At 33.8% G+C, this 15,520-nt stretch overlaps 2 protein-coding genes and 1 long non-coding RNA gene across 6 annotated transcripts in view; 1 reads left to right on the forward strand and 2 right to left on the reverse strand.

Annotated features, from left to right (window-relative positions):
- LOC149704997 (uncharacterized) overlaps positions 1–15,460 on the forward strand; it is a 19,484-nt gene extending 4,024 nt beyond the window's left edge. Inside the window, exons 2-3 of one of the 2 annotated variants that reach the window (XR_016381488.1) lie at positions 15,008–15,254; positions 15,328–15,460. This is a non-coding gene — a long non-coding RNA (uncharacterized LOC149704997). Of the gene's footprint in view, positions 1–15,007 lie in introns of both variants that reach the window. The other variant, XR_016381487.1, reaches the window with a different exon arrangement.
- Positions 152–13,578, reverse strand: LOC149704998 (prominin-1-A-like). Of its 3 annotated transcripts, XM_089865129.1 has the most exons (17): positions 13,423–13,578; positions 11,086–11,439; positions 10,206–10,411; positions 8,926–9,046; positions 8,701–8,848; positions 8,348–8,628; positions 8,223–8,286; positions 8,007–8,154; positions 7,781–7,939; positions 7,496–7,711; positions 6,783–7,059; positions 6,541–6,711; positions 6,307–6,453; positions 6,076–6,234; positions 5,879–6,000; positions 5,232–5,279; positions 152–4,177 (listed from the first exon to the last, which is right to left on the reverse strand). In XM_089865129.1, exons 2-17 carry the CDS (start codon positions 11,398–11,400, stop codon positions 3,889–3,891), a joined length of 2,871 nt encoding a protein of 956 aa, XP_089721255.1. In that variant the 5' UTR covers positions 11,401–11,439; positions 13,423–13,578; the 3' UTR covers positions 152–3,888. The 3 variants fall into 3 exon arrangements, with proteins under 3 accessions (XP_089721255.1, XP_089721256.1, XP_089721257.1); XM_089865130.1 differs by lacking the exon at positions 5,232–5,279 and having other exon boundaries at positions 13,423–13,577; XM_089865131.1 differs by lacking the exons at positions 152–4,177; positions 5,232–5,279 and adding an exon at positions 5,471–5,715.
- Positions 13,738–15,343, reverse strand: LOC149704999 (winged helix repair factor 1-like). Its single transcript, XM_089865145.1, has 6 exons — positions 15,204–15,343; positions 14,943–15,085; positions 14,751–14,880; positions 14,588–14,684; positions 14,277–14,522; positions 13,738–14,202 (listed from the first exon to the last, which is right to left on the reverse strand). The coding sequence occupies exons 1-6, from the start codon at positions 15,277–15,279 to the stop codon at positions 14,151–14,153; spliced, it is 744 nt and encodes a 247-aa protein (XP_089721271.1). The 5' UTR covers positions 15,280–15,343; the 3' UTR covers positions 13,738–14,150.
- Positions 15,461–15,520: the final 60 nt, after the last annotated feature.

Here is a 15,520-nt window from a genome sequence, read left to right on the forward strand (position 1 = left end):
AAGTTGCAACTTGTGGGTGGGGCGTTGGCGCCAAAATTTAAAAACATTTGGCATGTGTTTTTCGTCAAACGTAACTTCTAATTACCTAAAAAAATAATTATTATTTAAAGTCGATAATTATTAATTTGAAATTTATTAAATAAACAAGAGCTTGTTTACATATAACAGTAAAGATTTATTTAAAGCTAAATACATTTTTTTATTTAACAATAAAAGAAAATAGCAATCATGGACCATTTTTTTAGGCCTTGTATATTTTTATATTGTTGCAGATATTGTTAAACAATTATTATTGGAGCACCTTTCAATCATTTTTTATTTATTTATTTATTTATTTCCCATTGGCTTATTTAATTACCCGCCTAATAATTAATAAATATAGTTTTAAACGCAAAAATGTTTAAATTGCGGTATATATACAATTTGAATCCAAAATTACGAAGGCACAGAAAAACTTAATTAATTAGGGGATTAATGAAAGATATAGAGATTTTTTTTCTAATATAAGAACTTCTAAGATGGGTGGTGAATTCTTTCTTTTTAAATCTAACACTAAATTTAAAAATAAAATATACCTTCTTTAAGTTAAACTTGTCAATTTTTGAATTGTGTTTTTGAAAGTTTCCTTTATTTTTTTTTTTTTTTTGTTAGTACAAATTTAAAATTTAATCTTTCTTTGTGGATCTAATACTCTTCTAAACGGCTAAGACGTATAAAAATATCTGGACAATTAAATTTTTCATGGCACAATATATCGGGTTGAAGTTACGTCAAAGTTTAATTAATTAATTATCATTTCTTTTTGTGCTGAAATTTAATTAATACCTTCTCTACGATGGATTGAATTGAATTGAAAAAATCTCCATCTACGTAAACTTCAACCCTTTTATGCGCTAAATTGATTTGGCAATTATAATTATTTCGCAACAAAATAATTTCTTTTTTTCTTTTCTTTTTGGCCTAGATCGTTAATGTTAGTTTAAATTTACATTGCATATAAAAACTGCATCCAAGTATAACATTTCTATATCTAATAGAACGAGAAATATATCATGTTTATAGCTGGATTTGTTTTCGTTACGTGAATTACTTACATGATCAAAAGTATATAGAATAAAAACAAAAAAAGTACACTTTATTAACAATTCCCTAGCTGCCTTTGGCTCTAAGCTCAACCGCCTACACGAACTAACCAATCAGGGAAGAGCTTCTTAACGTCATGGGCATTGAGTTGAGGAAATTACCACTAGAGTGGCCTTTCATCCACAAGGATATAGACCAAATGAACTTTATCACGCGCTTGTGGCGCCATCCCGGTGCAAAAAAGGGAACTAAACGAAAAGGCGGGAAATTTGACGAATTTCAAGAATACATGTAAATGGCCGAAATTCAAGTTCGTTTTCTAGATGGCGACACCATCGTTTGATAAACTTGGTGGCTGTCCGTCCGTCCCGTTGTTTTAAAAGTGTCCCGCGTTCCCCCATAGGCAGGTTAACGCAAAGGCCACTCTAGTGGCAATTTTCTCAACTCAATGGTCATAGGTCTTTAGATAGAAAGTAGTACATGATGCGAACGTTATTTTTTGGTACTAAAAGCTAGCATTCGCTACTTTATGGACCCATAGAGCTATCTCAGAAGCCTTAGTGTGACGTCATCCATGCTATTTGCCCATAGAACCAAAGAGGTACCAAATATGGCCGCCCACTGCCAAACTTAATCCCGTGACGTTTTACCAAAACATTGACGTCATAACTGAGATTTTTCTACTGACGGCCCGGGCTTGTTCCCTGTGCCACGGTGAAGGGGGGGAGGGGGGTAGACACTATTCTGTTGGTAAAGGATTTTCAACGAAGTATACTTTTTGGTTTTTATATCGATATACTTTTGCTTACATTGTACCTTTTAATTTGTTTTAAATTTATTTCTTTTTTAAAAAAGTTAAAATTCTGATGAATGACGTATTTAAGGACTATATAAATTCAACTGATCTACTCTTGCTTATAATTCATTACATTTACACGAGCGATTTGATTTATTTAAAGAGGGAAAAAACTATTAACGATGATGATTAATGCCACAAAAGGTATAATTAATTAATTAATTTTTAGAGAAAAAATGTTAGGCTTATATTTAGCAAAAATAGCGCTCAGTTTAAATTGGGAGGTCAAGTCTATTTTTTTAGTAAAGAGTTTAATTTAAAAACCTGCAATTTTACTTAACCTCTCTAAACCCTATTTAATATTTTATTTATTTTTAATCTTCTTCTTCTTCTAAAGACTCTCGTTTTAATTTTAAAATACTGATTTATAGTTTATAGATCTTTCTTCCGTTAATATAATAATTGTTTATGGCACAATAACCACGAAATTAAAGGAAACATTAACTATTTAACTAATTAATTATTTAAATGGCAAACAGAATTTAATAATAATAATTAAAAAAAAATACCCCATAATTGACAAAAAAAAAGATAGCTAATAAACTAAAAAAACCTGAGATTATCGTTAGTAAATGCGAGGCTAATTAATGTTTTTTTTAGCCTACTTTGTCAAAAATAAGGATTTAAGATCTTTCCTACGTTAAATAGAGTTCATTAACTAATAAATATTAATTAGTTTTAGCTATAACCAATTAAAGACCGTATGAAACGACGTAATTACAGTCAAACCTAAATAGGCCAATTATTAATTTTTTTTAGCCTACTTTGTCAAAAATAAAGATTTAAGATATTTCCCACAGTTCATTAACTAATAAATATTAATTAATTTTAGCTATAACCAATTACAGACTGGATTAACTAATGAAATTACAGTCAAACCTAAATAGGCCAATTATTAATTTTTTTTAGCCTACTTTGTCAAAAATAAAGATTTAAGATATTTCCCACAGTTCATTAACTAATAAATATTAATTAGTTTTAGCTATAACCAATTACAGACTGGATTAACTAATGAAATTACAGTCAAACCTAAATAGGCCAATTATTAATTTTTTTTACCCTACTTTGTCAAAAATAAAGATTTAAGATATTTCCCACAGTTCATTAACTAATAAATATTAATTAGTTTTAGCTATAACCAATTACAGACTGGATTAACTAATGAAATTACAGTCAAACCTAAATAGGCCAATTATTAATTTTTTTTACCCTACTTTGTCAAAATGAAGGATTTAAGATCATATCTACGTTAAATAGAGTTCATTAACTAATAAATATTAATTAGAATTTTAGCTATAACCAATTAAAGACCGTATGAAACGACGTAATTACAGTCAAACCTAAATAGGCCAATTATTAATTTTTTTTAGCCTACTTTGTCAAAATGAAGGACTTAAGATCATTCCTACGTTAAATACAGTTTATTAACTAATAAATGTTAATTAGTTTTAGCTATAACCAATTACAGACTGTATGAACTAATGAAACCTTGAAATTAGGCCAATTAAATGTTTTGGCCTATTTTATCAAAATAAAAGAATAAAGGATGATGATAATTTAATTTGAGATCGATCGTTAACTACTCGAAAGATTTTTTAAACCTCTAATAATTAATAATTAATAATTAAGCGATTTTAATAATAATTAATAACTAATAAGGCCTACTTACTATAGAGGAAAAATTGTTCGGAGATGAAATGAGTGAAAGTTTAAAAACTTAACTTACCGTTGACGTTAAGTGAAATTATCCGCTACTACACTTAATTAGGCAAGTATCAAAAAAAAACAAAATTAATTAATTTCCCCCCCAAAAAAAACTATAATTAATAAATAAAAATAAAAAGATAGAATTAATAAAAAGGAACTACGATACTTTGACAATAAATTGAATTAAAAAAAAATATCAAACGAACTAAAGCTACAGTAGCTTAATTAATCAGAGTCTTAATTTAAACCACTGGGTAATTATAGGGTGGAGGTTTGGAGTATTCTGGAAGAAGCGCCGGATTATTTTGGTGATCGTGGTGGGTCCAATCGACGATATCGGGTGGCGCAGTGGGCGTGGCGCTCAAAGGGGCGAATAAAGGGTAGGTTGGAGATTCGGGGCTCATGGAGTATTCTCGAGAAGAACGTGACAGGGGAATCATTTCTCCGCAACCGCCCGGGCTATAATCGTGAATGAATCCAATACGGTTTTCGTAACTTCCTCGTTCAGTGCGTCCAGTTTTTCTATGACCACTTTAAAACCATAACGATATCTCATTAAGAATTGGGACTAATTAATTAATGCAGTATTATGATTAAACTACTAAGAGGAAAAGTGACACATTTTTCAATTATTTTTAGGGGAGTGCGGCCCGGGTATTAATCAAAATATTATTGTTCTCGGGTATCGGGGCGGGTACCCGAATTTTTTTCGGGTATTCCGGTAACGAGGCTTAGCCGTAAAAATGGTTGTAGGGTATTAAAAGTTACAACGAATCCGTATCCGGGCAGGTACCCGAATTTTTGTCGGGCATTTGGGTAATAAGGTTTAGACGAAGTTCGGGTAATTAATCTTCGTATATAGGGCGCGGGTAATTAATCTTCGGATATAGGGGATATAGGGCGCGGGTACCCGAAGTTCGGGTAATTAATCTTCGGGTATAGGGGATATAGGGCGCGGGTACCCGAAGTTCGGGTAATTAATCTTCGGGTATAGGGGCGGGTACCCGAAGTTCGGGTAATTAATCTTCGGGTATAGGGGCGGGTACCCGAACGGGTAATTAATCTTCGGGTGTCGGGGGCGTGTACCTAAAGTTCGGGTAATTAATCTTCGGGTAGTGGGGGCGGGTACCCGAAGTTCGGGTAATTAATCTTTGGGTATAGGGGGCGGGTACCCGAAGTTCGGGTAATTAATCTTCGGGTATAGGGCGCGGGTACCCGAAGTTAGGGTAATTAATCTTCGGGTATAGGGCGCGGGTACCCGAAGTTAGGGTAATTAATCTTCGGGTATAGGGGGCGGGTACCCGAAGTTAGGGTAATTAATCTTCGGGTAGCGGGAGCGGGTACCCAAAGTTCGGGTAATCAATCTTCGGGTAGCGGGGGCGGGTACCCGCACACCCCTAAAATTTACTTTTGAATTATTTGTATCACTTTCCGTTAAAAGAAAAGACTATATAAACAATTTCTACTTTACTAATAATAATAATTATAATAATAATTATAATAATAATGAACCTAAGGACTAGAGTTGGTTCGTTTTAGTGACAACGTCAAGACAATTACGAGACAAGGTGTTATTAAAACTTACTGGGCAAAGGGAATATTATCTCTGTCAGTGTAATCGGAAGCGCAGTCCCTGGAAGGATTAGGACGGATAGAAAACAGCCAATAGTTAGCAGATAGACACGTGACGTGACGCAAAGCGAGAGCAGCGAAAATCAGTTAAATAGTTAATGAACGAGCCGCAAATCTCGAATAGTTAAAAAAACAAAATGCAAAGAAAAAGAAAGAAAAAAGGAAAAACCATACGAAAACAAATAAATAAAATTTGAAAAAAAAAGGGTTAAAACTTTTGCTAATTGGCAAAAGCGGGATAGGTGGGCGCGGAGGATTAGTGTAATATTGTTTTTTTTTTGTTTTTTTTTTGGTTAATTTGCGTGAATTAAAATTAATTAAGACCCTCTCCCTCTTAAAGTACTAATTAGTAATTAATTAATTAATTTAACAAAATCACCATCCCGAAAATGTTTCTAACTAAGCTAGAAAAAAAAGAATATCGGGTTGAACGGTACCTAAGAAAAAAACGGGGGGAAATTAAACATAAATTAAATTTCTTAATTAGATTTAAACTTGTAAAATTTATAATTTCGCTGCAAAACTGTATAATAAAGTTATAAACTTATAATTGAAGTTTGTAATGGTTAGGGAAATTGGTAAAATGTAACTAGTACTTACATGTCTCCCAATGGCGTTGGATAGGGATCGACCCTGCGATAGAGGACGGAGAGAATAATCGCGACAATCATGCCTGGTAGACAAATGAAGACGCAAAAGCCTAAACTGACCCAGTACCCATTCTAAACAGGGGCGTAATTAAAGGTCAGTACCCCACTTTCCTTTTTTTTTGTTGCGTTAAAAGATAGTTAACTTACAAAGGGTTGAACAATTTCATCGCAGACCGATACGTAAGACGCCTTATAAGCTCTATTAATCGGTCCACATTTCCCTACAACTTCTTCAACTTGGTATTGCACGTGATCAGCGTATCTGTCCATTAGAATCGTGAATTCATTGACGAATTCCGTCGCCAGCTAAACGCGTAACATCATAAGTTCGTAAGATGTTTCGTAAGTTTGTCGCTGGTTACTGAAATCGATCATTACCTTTCGTAATTCCTCACGTCCTTTGGTAGATATGAATGATTGAGCCCATTTAGCTTGTTCCAATAATAGAGCAATTGCTTTTTGAAGATCTTTCCCGTTATATTCGGCTTCGTTTTTCAGCTTTTTAACAACCATTTTGAGTTTTTTCTAAAAACGATAAAGAAAGGGTTAAAAATAATTTAATTTTAATTAAATTAAATTAATTATTTCCGAAAAACGAGCGAGCGAACTTACGATCGTTTCCATTATGGGGTAAACTAATTTAGTTTCGTAGCTCTCAAGTTGTAGAGCTAAATTTTTGAGAAGATTTGCGGTCTGACTATGAGACGTCGGTAAGAGATCGGCCTTTTCCGTTATCTCTTTAGAAACGTCCATTAAATTGACCCCGGTTAAACCATTTTCACCCTTTAAGATTAAAGGATAATTAGGCCTATAACTATTTTCTCGGGACGGTTACAATCCAGTTAAAGACGTACCAAATTTAGATAAATATCAAAATTAATATTTGATATCGGAGTATCCCTTAATCTCTCTAAGAGACTAGTTCCTTCCGGGGTTAATAGAATAACGCTGGGATTTATGCTAATTTGATGCAAAAAGTCTTGGAGTTTACGATCTAATTGATACCGTTCACGGTAACCCTTAATATCGGAAAAATTTCCAACTTCCACAATTTTATTCGGCCAAACTTCGACTCGAGTGTATTTATCAAACTCGAACGCTTTGTAAAGAGTGGCATTTTGGCTACATTGACTATATAACAAAATATTTTATCGCTTAATTTCAAAATAACCAGTTTTATAAATTTAATAAAACCAGAAGTGAGATGAGACTAGAAGTACTGAGCTAACCAAATTCTTCACTCGGCGAAAGTGAATTAATATTCTTGATAACACAAGAACGGTTGGCCCTCTAGTAGCGGTTTCTGAATTTCCCCTCAAAAACGTGAGACGCTCGCGGTGGTAGACGGCCGAACTAGATTCAAGCACCCGCGTCCGTGTTCCGCGGCTTTAGGTTGAGGGGAAGGGGGTAGGAATTTTTTTTGGAACTCGACCAATTTTTTCTCAGTAGTGTAGGCGCGTGGAAAGCGGTGGCATAAAATCCTCAAATTTATTCACTAGTGCCAGGATCTACTATCAATGCTAGAGCCCTTCACTTCTAGTCTCATCTCACTTCTGATAAAACTTACTAAAGAACTTCTAAATAATCGATACGATGAGCCGTAATTAAACCGTTCGAGTTCTCATCCCTCGAACGTAATAAATCAATTACTTGCCGTAATTGCGGGCTGGAGGAATTGCTAAGCGTATCGCAAACGGACCGATCGGCCACGCTACCCACAAGAAACAGGGCAGTGGTAACGATAAGGAGAACCAAGGAAAACAAAAAAACTAACGCTACGCCGCTAGAAAATTCATTTCCAAGTTTAATAATCGCGTTTTCATCGTTTACTTTTAAGTTATTTCGTTTATACCAAAGTAAAAAGCAAGCTCCCTTGCTTCTGTTGCAACCGGTATCGCCGGCGTATAGGTTGCCATTTCGTTCATTGCCACAAACGCCGCAAGAAAGTCCGAACGAAAAACATAGGACAATCAAGAGCATAATGGAGCAACATATTAAACAAGCGTACCACCTATTAAATTAATAATGTCAAAAATCGTACGCATGTCACGTGGTTAATTAATTCTAATTAAACTAGCCTGTATCGCGAATAAAATGATAGAATTGGTCCATATTCATCAGCGTATTTTTTCGTCTCTTGCAATTGGGGAATATATAACGAATCGCTAATAGATACTGCCGTTCTGGTCAATTCTTCGCCTACTTGAGCAATTTTTCCTTTTATATCTAAACATTAATGATTGTTCAAATCAAGTTTAGACCAATCCCAATTAACTTAAGTAAGTAATCCCTACCAGGTACGGTTTTGTTCACAGCCTTTTGAATCGTATTACTTAATTTATCAAATTCAACTTTTCCCTGTAATTACGCGTACAAAATTAAATAAACGCTAATAAACGTGTACAGGGTGTTAACGTACTTTCGTTATTTCTTCGCGAATATTGTTCGATAATAAAGCCGAGACATTTTGTACAACCGGATTTAAATCTGGCAATTTACTCGTATCGGTTATAACGTCTAACGCCGCAAAATTTTGTTGTTCCAACTCTTCTCTACAATAACGATTATTACAATCCTCTAAAGTTTTCACTAATTCTTTCTGTAGCTTTAAAAGCCCTAATTGTAGTTGACCAGTTAATCTTTGAATTTGAACAGTAAACTCTATAAGCGATTTTAGATGTTGCTGTATTTCTTCCAGCCCTTAATTAAAATTCATTTTAACGATGTTACGATTAACGATATAATCATTTTCCTTAATTAATAAAAACTTACTAGATACAATTACGGTTAAATTATCTACAGCAACGGCTTTGGAAACTTCCCCAAGCCGTGTTTTAACAGTTTCACCACTTCTGTCTAAAGTGGTTTCCAATTTATTTTGTAATTGTTTGAAATTGTCAATAAGGACTGTATTGACTTCCTATTGAGGATATTTTAATTTATTTTGCAATTAAAACAATTATAAACTAATTAAAATAAATTAAATAAATAACGTACGGCTCTGGTATTAACTAAAAACGTATTAACGTCACCGGAACTTTTTTCAATTGACGTAGGAAGGGCGTATATCCCTTGTTCAACATATTCGTTAGTAACAAACGCGCAAACTAATCCAAATCTTAATTTAAAATTACTTAAAATTAATAATTAAGTACTTAATTGGGGAATTAGAAAGGATAGTTGCAATAATTTCGATGTTTTTCTTAATCGAAATAAAATTAACCAATTTTGAAAACTAAAAAAATGTAAAAAAAAATTAACCTCAAAAGCTCGCTCGTTGGTCAATTAATTTTGACATAAAAACAAAGGTATTTTAATTTGGGATTAGTGTAAGCAGGTCTGAATGGTACGATATATAATTTACGAATCTTTATGACAATAGAAATAAGGTCAAAGAATCAAAATGAAGTCAGATTTCAGTTGAAGAAAAAATAAGTCACTAGAAAAAAAATCGAGATTTTTTTCTCATTAAAATATAAAATTTGCCAAAATTAAAAGATGACATCATTGCTAGAGGCATAAAGTTGCAAAAGTTGATGATTGCGTTCATATTCAAGGAATTTTAGCTATCTTAGTCATAATTCAACCTCGTTTTCCGGATTTTGGGATGAAATTTTATAAAAAGTGAAAGCGTAATTTCTTTCAAAGGATATTTCGAAAATTTAAAATACCAAAATTTTCTAGGTGGTTAATGGTTATCACCAGGGATAGATTTAATTTTAGAAGTAGGAATGGAGAACGGTTAGTATTTACCGCAGTCCGACTCATATCCCAGTTTAGAGCCCCTTCCTCCAACACGTAGGGGAAGGGGGTCCGGGACTTAGACGCGTTCTCAAATTACTCTGTTCTCCATTCCTACTTCTAAAATTAAATCTATCCCTGTTATCACTAACATTTTCTTGCTAATATCCGTGACTATTTTTAGGCGTTTTATCAGAGACCACGTCCAACCCCTCATATTTTAGCAATTGTTCAACTCGAGGTTTAAGAGTTCAAAGGAAAATCCCTGACCTTTCACCCCTATTTTCGGAATAGGAACCCTTTATGACAATATTTGGACAATTTTAAATATTATTAAAGGGGAGGGGTTTCCGTACTAGCTCTGACAATTTAAAAAAAATTGTTAATGGGGATTTTGATTAAGCTTTTGAGGTTAGGAGTTATAAATTTTCTAAACAATTCAACCATAATAAAACGACTGAATTACGAGGTAGTCTAAACATCATTAAAAGTGTAACTATCCATTCGGTTTCGCAAACTTAAACAAATTAACTTACAACAGAGCAACGACAAAGGGGAAGAAAAATAAATTGCACAATCCTCTTTTACAAGAATCTCGTCTTTTTTCGGGTACGCCTTTACGGCCACCGCAACGCCCGGTGCAACGGCAACAACAAAATATTAACCCGATAAAGGGTATTAGCACCGCTAAGGAAAGTGAGCTTAATGCTACGATAATGGGTCCGGTAAAATGCGTCGTCAACTAAGAAATTACGTATAAAACCATGTAAAATTCTTCCAATGCACGGGATATCAGCGGTAACATAAGTTTATAAGATATGTTCCATAAGTATGACACAGTTCGTAATGACAGAGCGTGAGACTTACTGCGAGGGGCTGGTCACTCAGTGTACCTTTTACTGTACTGGAGTGATTACGCGTAATCTATGAAAGCTTTGCCCTTGAAAGTGGTAAAATAATCGATGTACAGGGAGTCTAATAGTGATTAGCACCTCGACTTACAGCTCGAACTAGTTCGAGGTACGACAAGCGAGAATTGACTACACTAGATTAGTTTTGCAGTCCTTTTTCCTATTTAGTCTAAACTAAGCCTTTGACAGCACATCACCAGCCCTCCTTCACTTTAGGAGAATAGTGATTAGCCCCTCGACTTACAGCTCGAGCTAGTTCGAGAACGACAAGCGAGAATTGAAGTACTACACTCGGTTAATTTTGCAGTCCATCTTCCTATTTAGTCTAAACTAAGCCTTTGACAGCACATCACCAGGCCTCCTTCACTTTAGGAGAATAGTGATTAGCCCCTCGACTTACAGCTCGAGCTAGTTCGAGAGAATCTGTGACCTACGTCACTTGTAACCAGTGACAAACTTATGGTGGTAGCATATCTTATGGATGATGGTAAATAGTTAATCTTACGGGGTTCTGATTCTTTTTAATGACTTCAATTGGATCGTTAAATACATCCTTTGTCAAAAGGCTTTCGGGTATACCTTGTTCCATAATAAAATCAAGGAACATTTGAGTGATGAAATAAAGATGTTCCATTCCCCTGGGGTCAAAGACGATGGTCGATTGGTATTCCAGGGGACTCTTGGCGCTACTGAAACTGATTTCCACCCTGGACGTCGTACTCCCACCACTCGATGATCCATTGTTACTGTCGTTCGTTAAAACCGTGGTGCAGCAAAGCCAAGAGAAACACGCGAGGTACAAGAAGTAACGAAGATTCATCCCAAAATAACAATCAGGATGATCCTCGGATGGTAATATCTCCAAAAATGAGAAATAAACGAATTGCCGAGATATAGCGGAATTATTTTAAACTTCCGGTTTTTGGGGGTTTTTTTTAAACAAAAATAAATTAACTTAGCAACTTGGGAAGAAATATAAATTAACTTAGCAACTTGGGAAGAAATAATTTAAACCTTTTGGCTTTCACTATCAAAACCTAAAGACTGGGTGGGAACTTGCGAAGGATGAAAATTTTGTACTACCACGAAAAGAATGAATTCAGTTGTATCTGACGGTAACTTAGGACCTTATCATAAAATTAGTCATGGGGAAAATTACAGTAGTCTAATCACAAAGCAAAAACAAACAAAACTGATAAAAATCATAAATGGTTACCAATATTTATGTTTTTCAGGAAAACATTAACCAGAATAAATTATTCCACAATATTAAACCTTTTAAGTACGCCGTTATTTAAAAAAAATAAATAAATATAATATTTCATGGGAACAAATTTAAACTTCACACCAAAGCGCGAAATATATCAACTTCACACCACAGCGCGAAATATATAAACCTCACTTCACACCAAAGCGCGAAATAGATAAACTTGACACCAAAGCGCGAAATAGATAAACTTGACACCAAAGCGCGAAATAGATAAACTTGACACCAAAGCGCGAAATAGATAAACTTGACACCAAAGCGCGAAATAGATAAACTTGACACCAAAGCGCGAAATAGATAAACTTTACACCAAAGCGCGAGATAGATAGACTTTACACCAAAGCGCGAAATAGATAAACTTGACACCAAAGCGCGAAATAGATAAACTTTACACTAAATCACGAAATATAGCAAACTTACACCAGAAATATATCAACTTCGTAAAAAGGCATGAAATATATATCAAATGGGTAATTTATAAATTGACTTTGAATTTTGAACCTGTCATCTTAAATTTCTTGAAACAAAGCACAATAAAAGGTCTTAGATTTCCGTTACTCACTTCAGACAAGGGGGAGAAAAGAACACAAAAAAAAAGGTGTAACTTAATTCCAGCAAAAAACAAAGCGTTCAAAAACCACTACATGTCATTTATACAATGGCTTGTATTTTTATTCTCCCATTTCCCCTGTAGTAAATTTTTTTTAACTGTAGTTGCATTTCCAGTTTGTGGTGGGTTGACTCATCGTAGGTCACAGCCCCTTCTGGGAAAATAATTTTCAAAGGAAAGAGAGAGAGAGAGAGAGATACAAGCCTACTAAATGCTAGAATAAGAGAAACGACGAGTCTATGGGCGCTGAAATGTGTCTAGAGTTTCGTTTCAAGGGTTTAATGAGAATTGACAGATTATTGTAATTCGCAATTGTCGCAATTTATAATTAAGTGGCACAAATTTAATCATTTAATCCTTGGATACAAGGTTGATCTAAGAATAAACCAACTGACTGGAAACATTTTAAAGGAAAAAATAGTCGAAAAATACCATATAAAATCACTTTTTGACGCGTGAATTCGAATTTTGAAAGTCTTATACCTTTAACTTATTTTAGGCGGAACTAGATATTTACCTAAGTAACCACAAGGTTTTTAAACTTCTGGCGGAACTAATAAAACATTACGAGGAACTATCTTAGAAGCACTAGCCTGTGACTGCACTTTTTCTAACCTTCAATAAACTTTCATTTCATGGAAATAAACACGGGGAAAAAAACACTTTCATATGACAAATGGTTAAAACGTTTTGGGTGGCGTCTTGAATTTCAATAATACGAGATAATAATTATGCAAATAAGACCGATATTGAACCCCACCACGTAATGCTAAAAATATTATACGAAGTAGAAGATATGGGAAAACGGGTTTGACCCCAGCTGCTGGGGCATAATAAACACAAAAGCCAATGCCTTACTGATTTTACCAAGGCTTAAGATTACAAATATAACGCGACTTTAACGAATTTACAAACTCCATTTTTAGGTTTCAAGCCGTAGATAACCAAAGTGAAATGTGACTTACCTATTTCATTAATCCTAAGTGAACCATAATTCGCGTTGGCGTCTTCGTTTTAGGCCTAATTATTTTTTTAATTAATATTCCAAACAATGCACTACGCACAAACCCGTCAGGACGGTTACCGACTGCCGCGCGAATGACGTTTCGTTAGTTGGTCTCAACCCAAATTCCATTCATTAAATTCTATTTTTATGCAAAATCCTATGGCCGTATTCGACAGTTAATGCGTGGGTATACTAAAGCTGAGTACTGAGAATGGGATGAATTGAGCGGTGTTAAACCAAGGAGTAGCAAAACAAATGTATATAGGATATGTTATTTAATTAATGGATTTTTATAATAGGATTAATGCACTACGTATGACCGGAAAACATTTCTCTTACAAAATATTGCATAAGATATTATAATTAGAAGTAGTCTGACTCATTTTATCATAACGATTAATTGAGAATCAATTTTGAAAAGTTTTTAATTAAGACTCCAGTCTCAATTCATTTCTCTATAGTTTATTAGCAAGCAAACGCGCATGCGCGAAACGCAACTCCATTCTGAAGAAAGCCAGTATGAAAGGACGCTTTGTTCAAAGTAACCAATCAGATGGCTAGGATTTCTTCCGCCAAAATTCAAATCATTAATAACAAAAACTTTTTTTTCCAAATTTTATATCAAAACATAAATAAATACAACCACGATCCCAATAAATTAGTAAATATAATTTTTTTATAAGAAAATCAGTATTCTGATTCTTTTAAACGTAAAATATAACCGGATGAAGTATCTAATCTATAAAATTCAACAAAAACAAAACAAAAGTTATTATTAAGCCTAATTCTTAAGCCTAAATGGTCCATACTTACTTGGTAACTAAATCGGCACCAATTATATCATGAATATGGTATTTCATTGTTAATAATGCTGATTTAGGTAGTTTTCTAGTTTCCAGCTCACTTTGTAAGAGCTCTTTATATTTAGTTCTTTTCAATACTGAAATTAAGGCCTGTCTTCCTTTCCTAAATGTTTTAACAAATTCACCCGCTCTAGGGATTGAAAGCCAAAAATTCCCTACATCTCGAAGGGTTAGAACCCCTATATTTATAAGTTCACTGAAATTAAACACAGAAACTATGTACCGAAACATCAAAAACTAGATAAAAATCAGTTTTATTACGAGATATCAGACTCTGAAAAGTTGTATTTAGTTTGCAGCATGACTCTATCATAACTCAGATCCGGGCTGCTTGAAACTACAACCTTTAAAAATTTATCTAGAACCCCAGAAAATATATTACTTAGTAATAGGATCGTAGATTTTCACTTTATAATGTTATAACCTGTTACTGTTTTTATATGACTTGAATTCTCAACATGTTTATTATAATCATCAAGTAAAATTATAGCAATTTCATCTTCCTCCGCTCCAAATTTAAATAATCTAATTTCATTGGTGGTGCACAGATCATTCTGCGGTACATTTCATGAATTATAGTTAAATGAAATATGGTTTAAAAGTTTAAATAATGTACCAAATCTTTATCAACACACGTTCTATTGCTAATTAATGAATATATCTGATGTTTCATTATTATAGGTGGGAGTCTGTGAAGAAATTTTTCAACGGGAAATAAAGATCTGATGTAAAAAATTGCCTCCTTGGTGCTAATTTCGCCTAAAATAATGATATTAAATGTTTTAAAACAATCCCGATTGCCTCTAACTCTTATTTTCCCTAAGCCTTGGTTTAAATTATATAATCATTCTAATCAAATAAAAATAAAATCACAAACCTTGTCCAGCGTTATTTCCTGTCTTCTTCTTTTTACCGCCATAAATATTTGGTATTGCAGATCTTTTTCGGTTCATTTTTAATTAACTTATGTCAATTAAAGAGAAATTTACTTCTTTTTTCAGTATTTTGAGCAGCCGAATCTTTGTTTGGCAGTTGTCAAGCATAGCCCACTCGATCACGCGCTCCACTCTGTCTATAAAATACTTTTAATTCACCTAAATTAAAATTTAAATAAATGCACGTGAAATTTATTCATTTTCTTTGATTTTTTTTTACTATATATTCTGATTTTCAATTATTTTTATACAGGTATAA

Source organism: Phalangium opilio, unplaced genomic scaffold (genome assembly GCF_054372755.1).
Source record: "Phalangium opilio isolate 3A_F unplaced genomic scaffold, DU_Popi_V2 ptg000014l_1, whole genome shotgun sequence".
NCBI lineage: Eukaryota > Metazoa > Arthropoda > Arachnida > Opiliones > Phalangiidae > Phalangium > Phalangium opilio.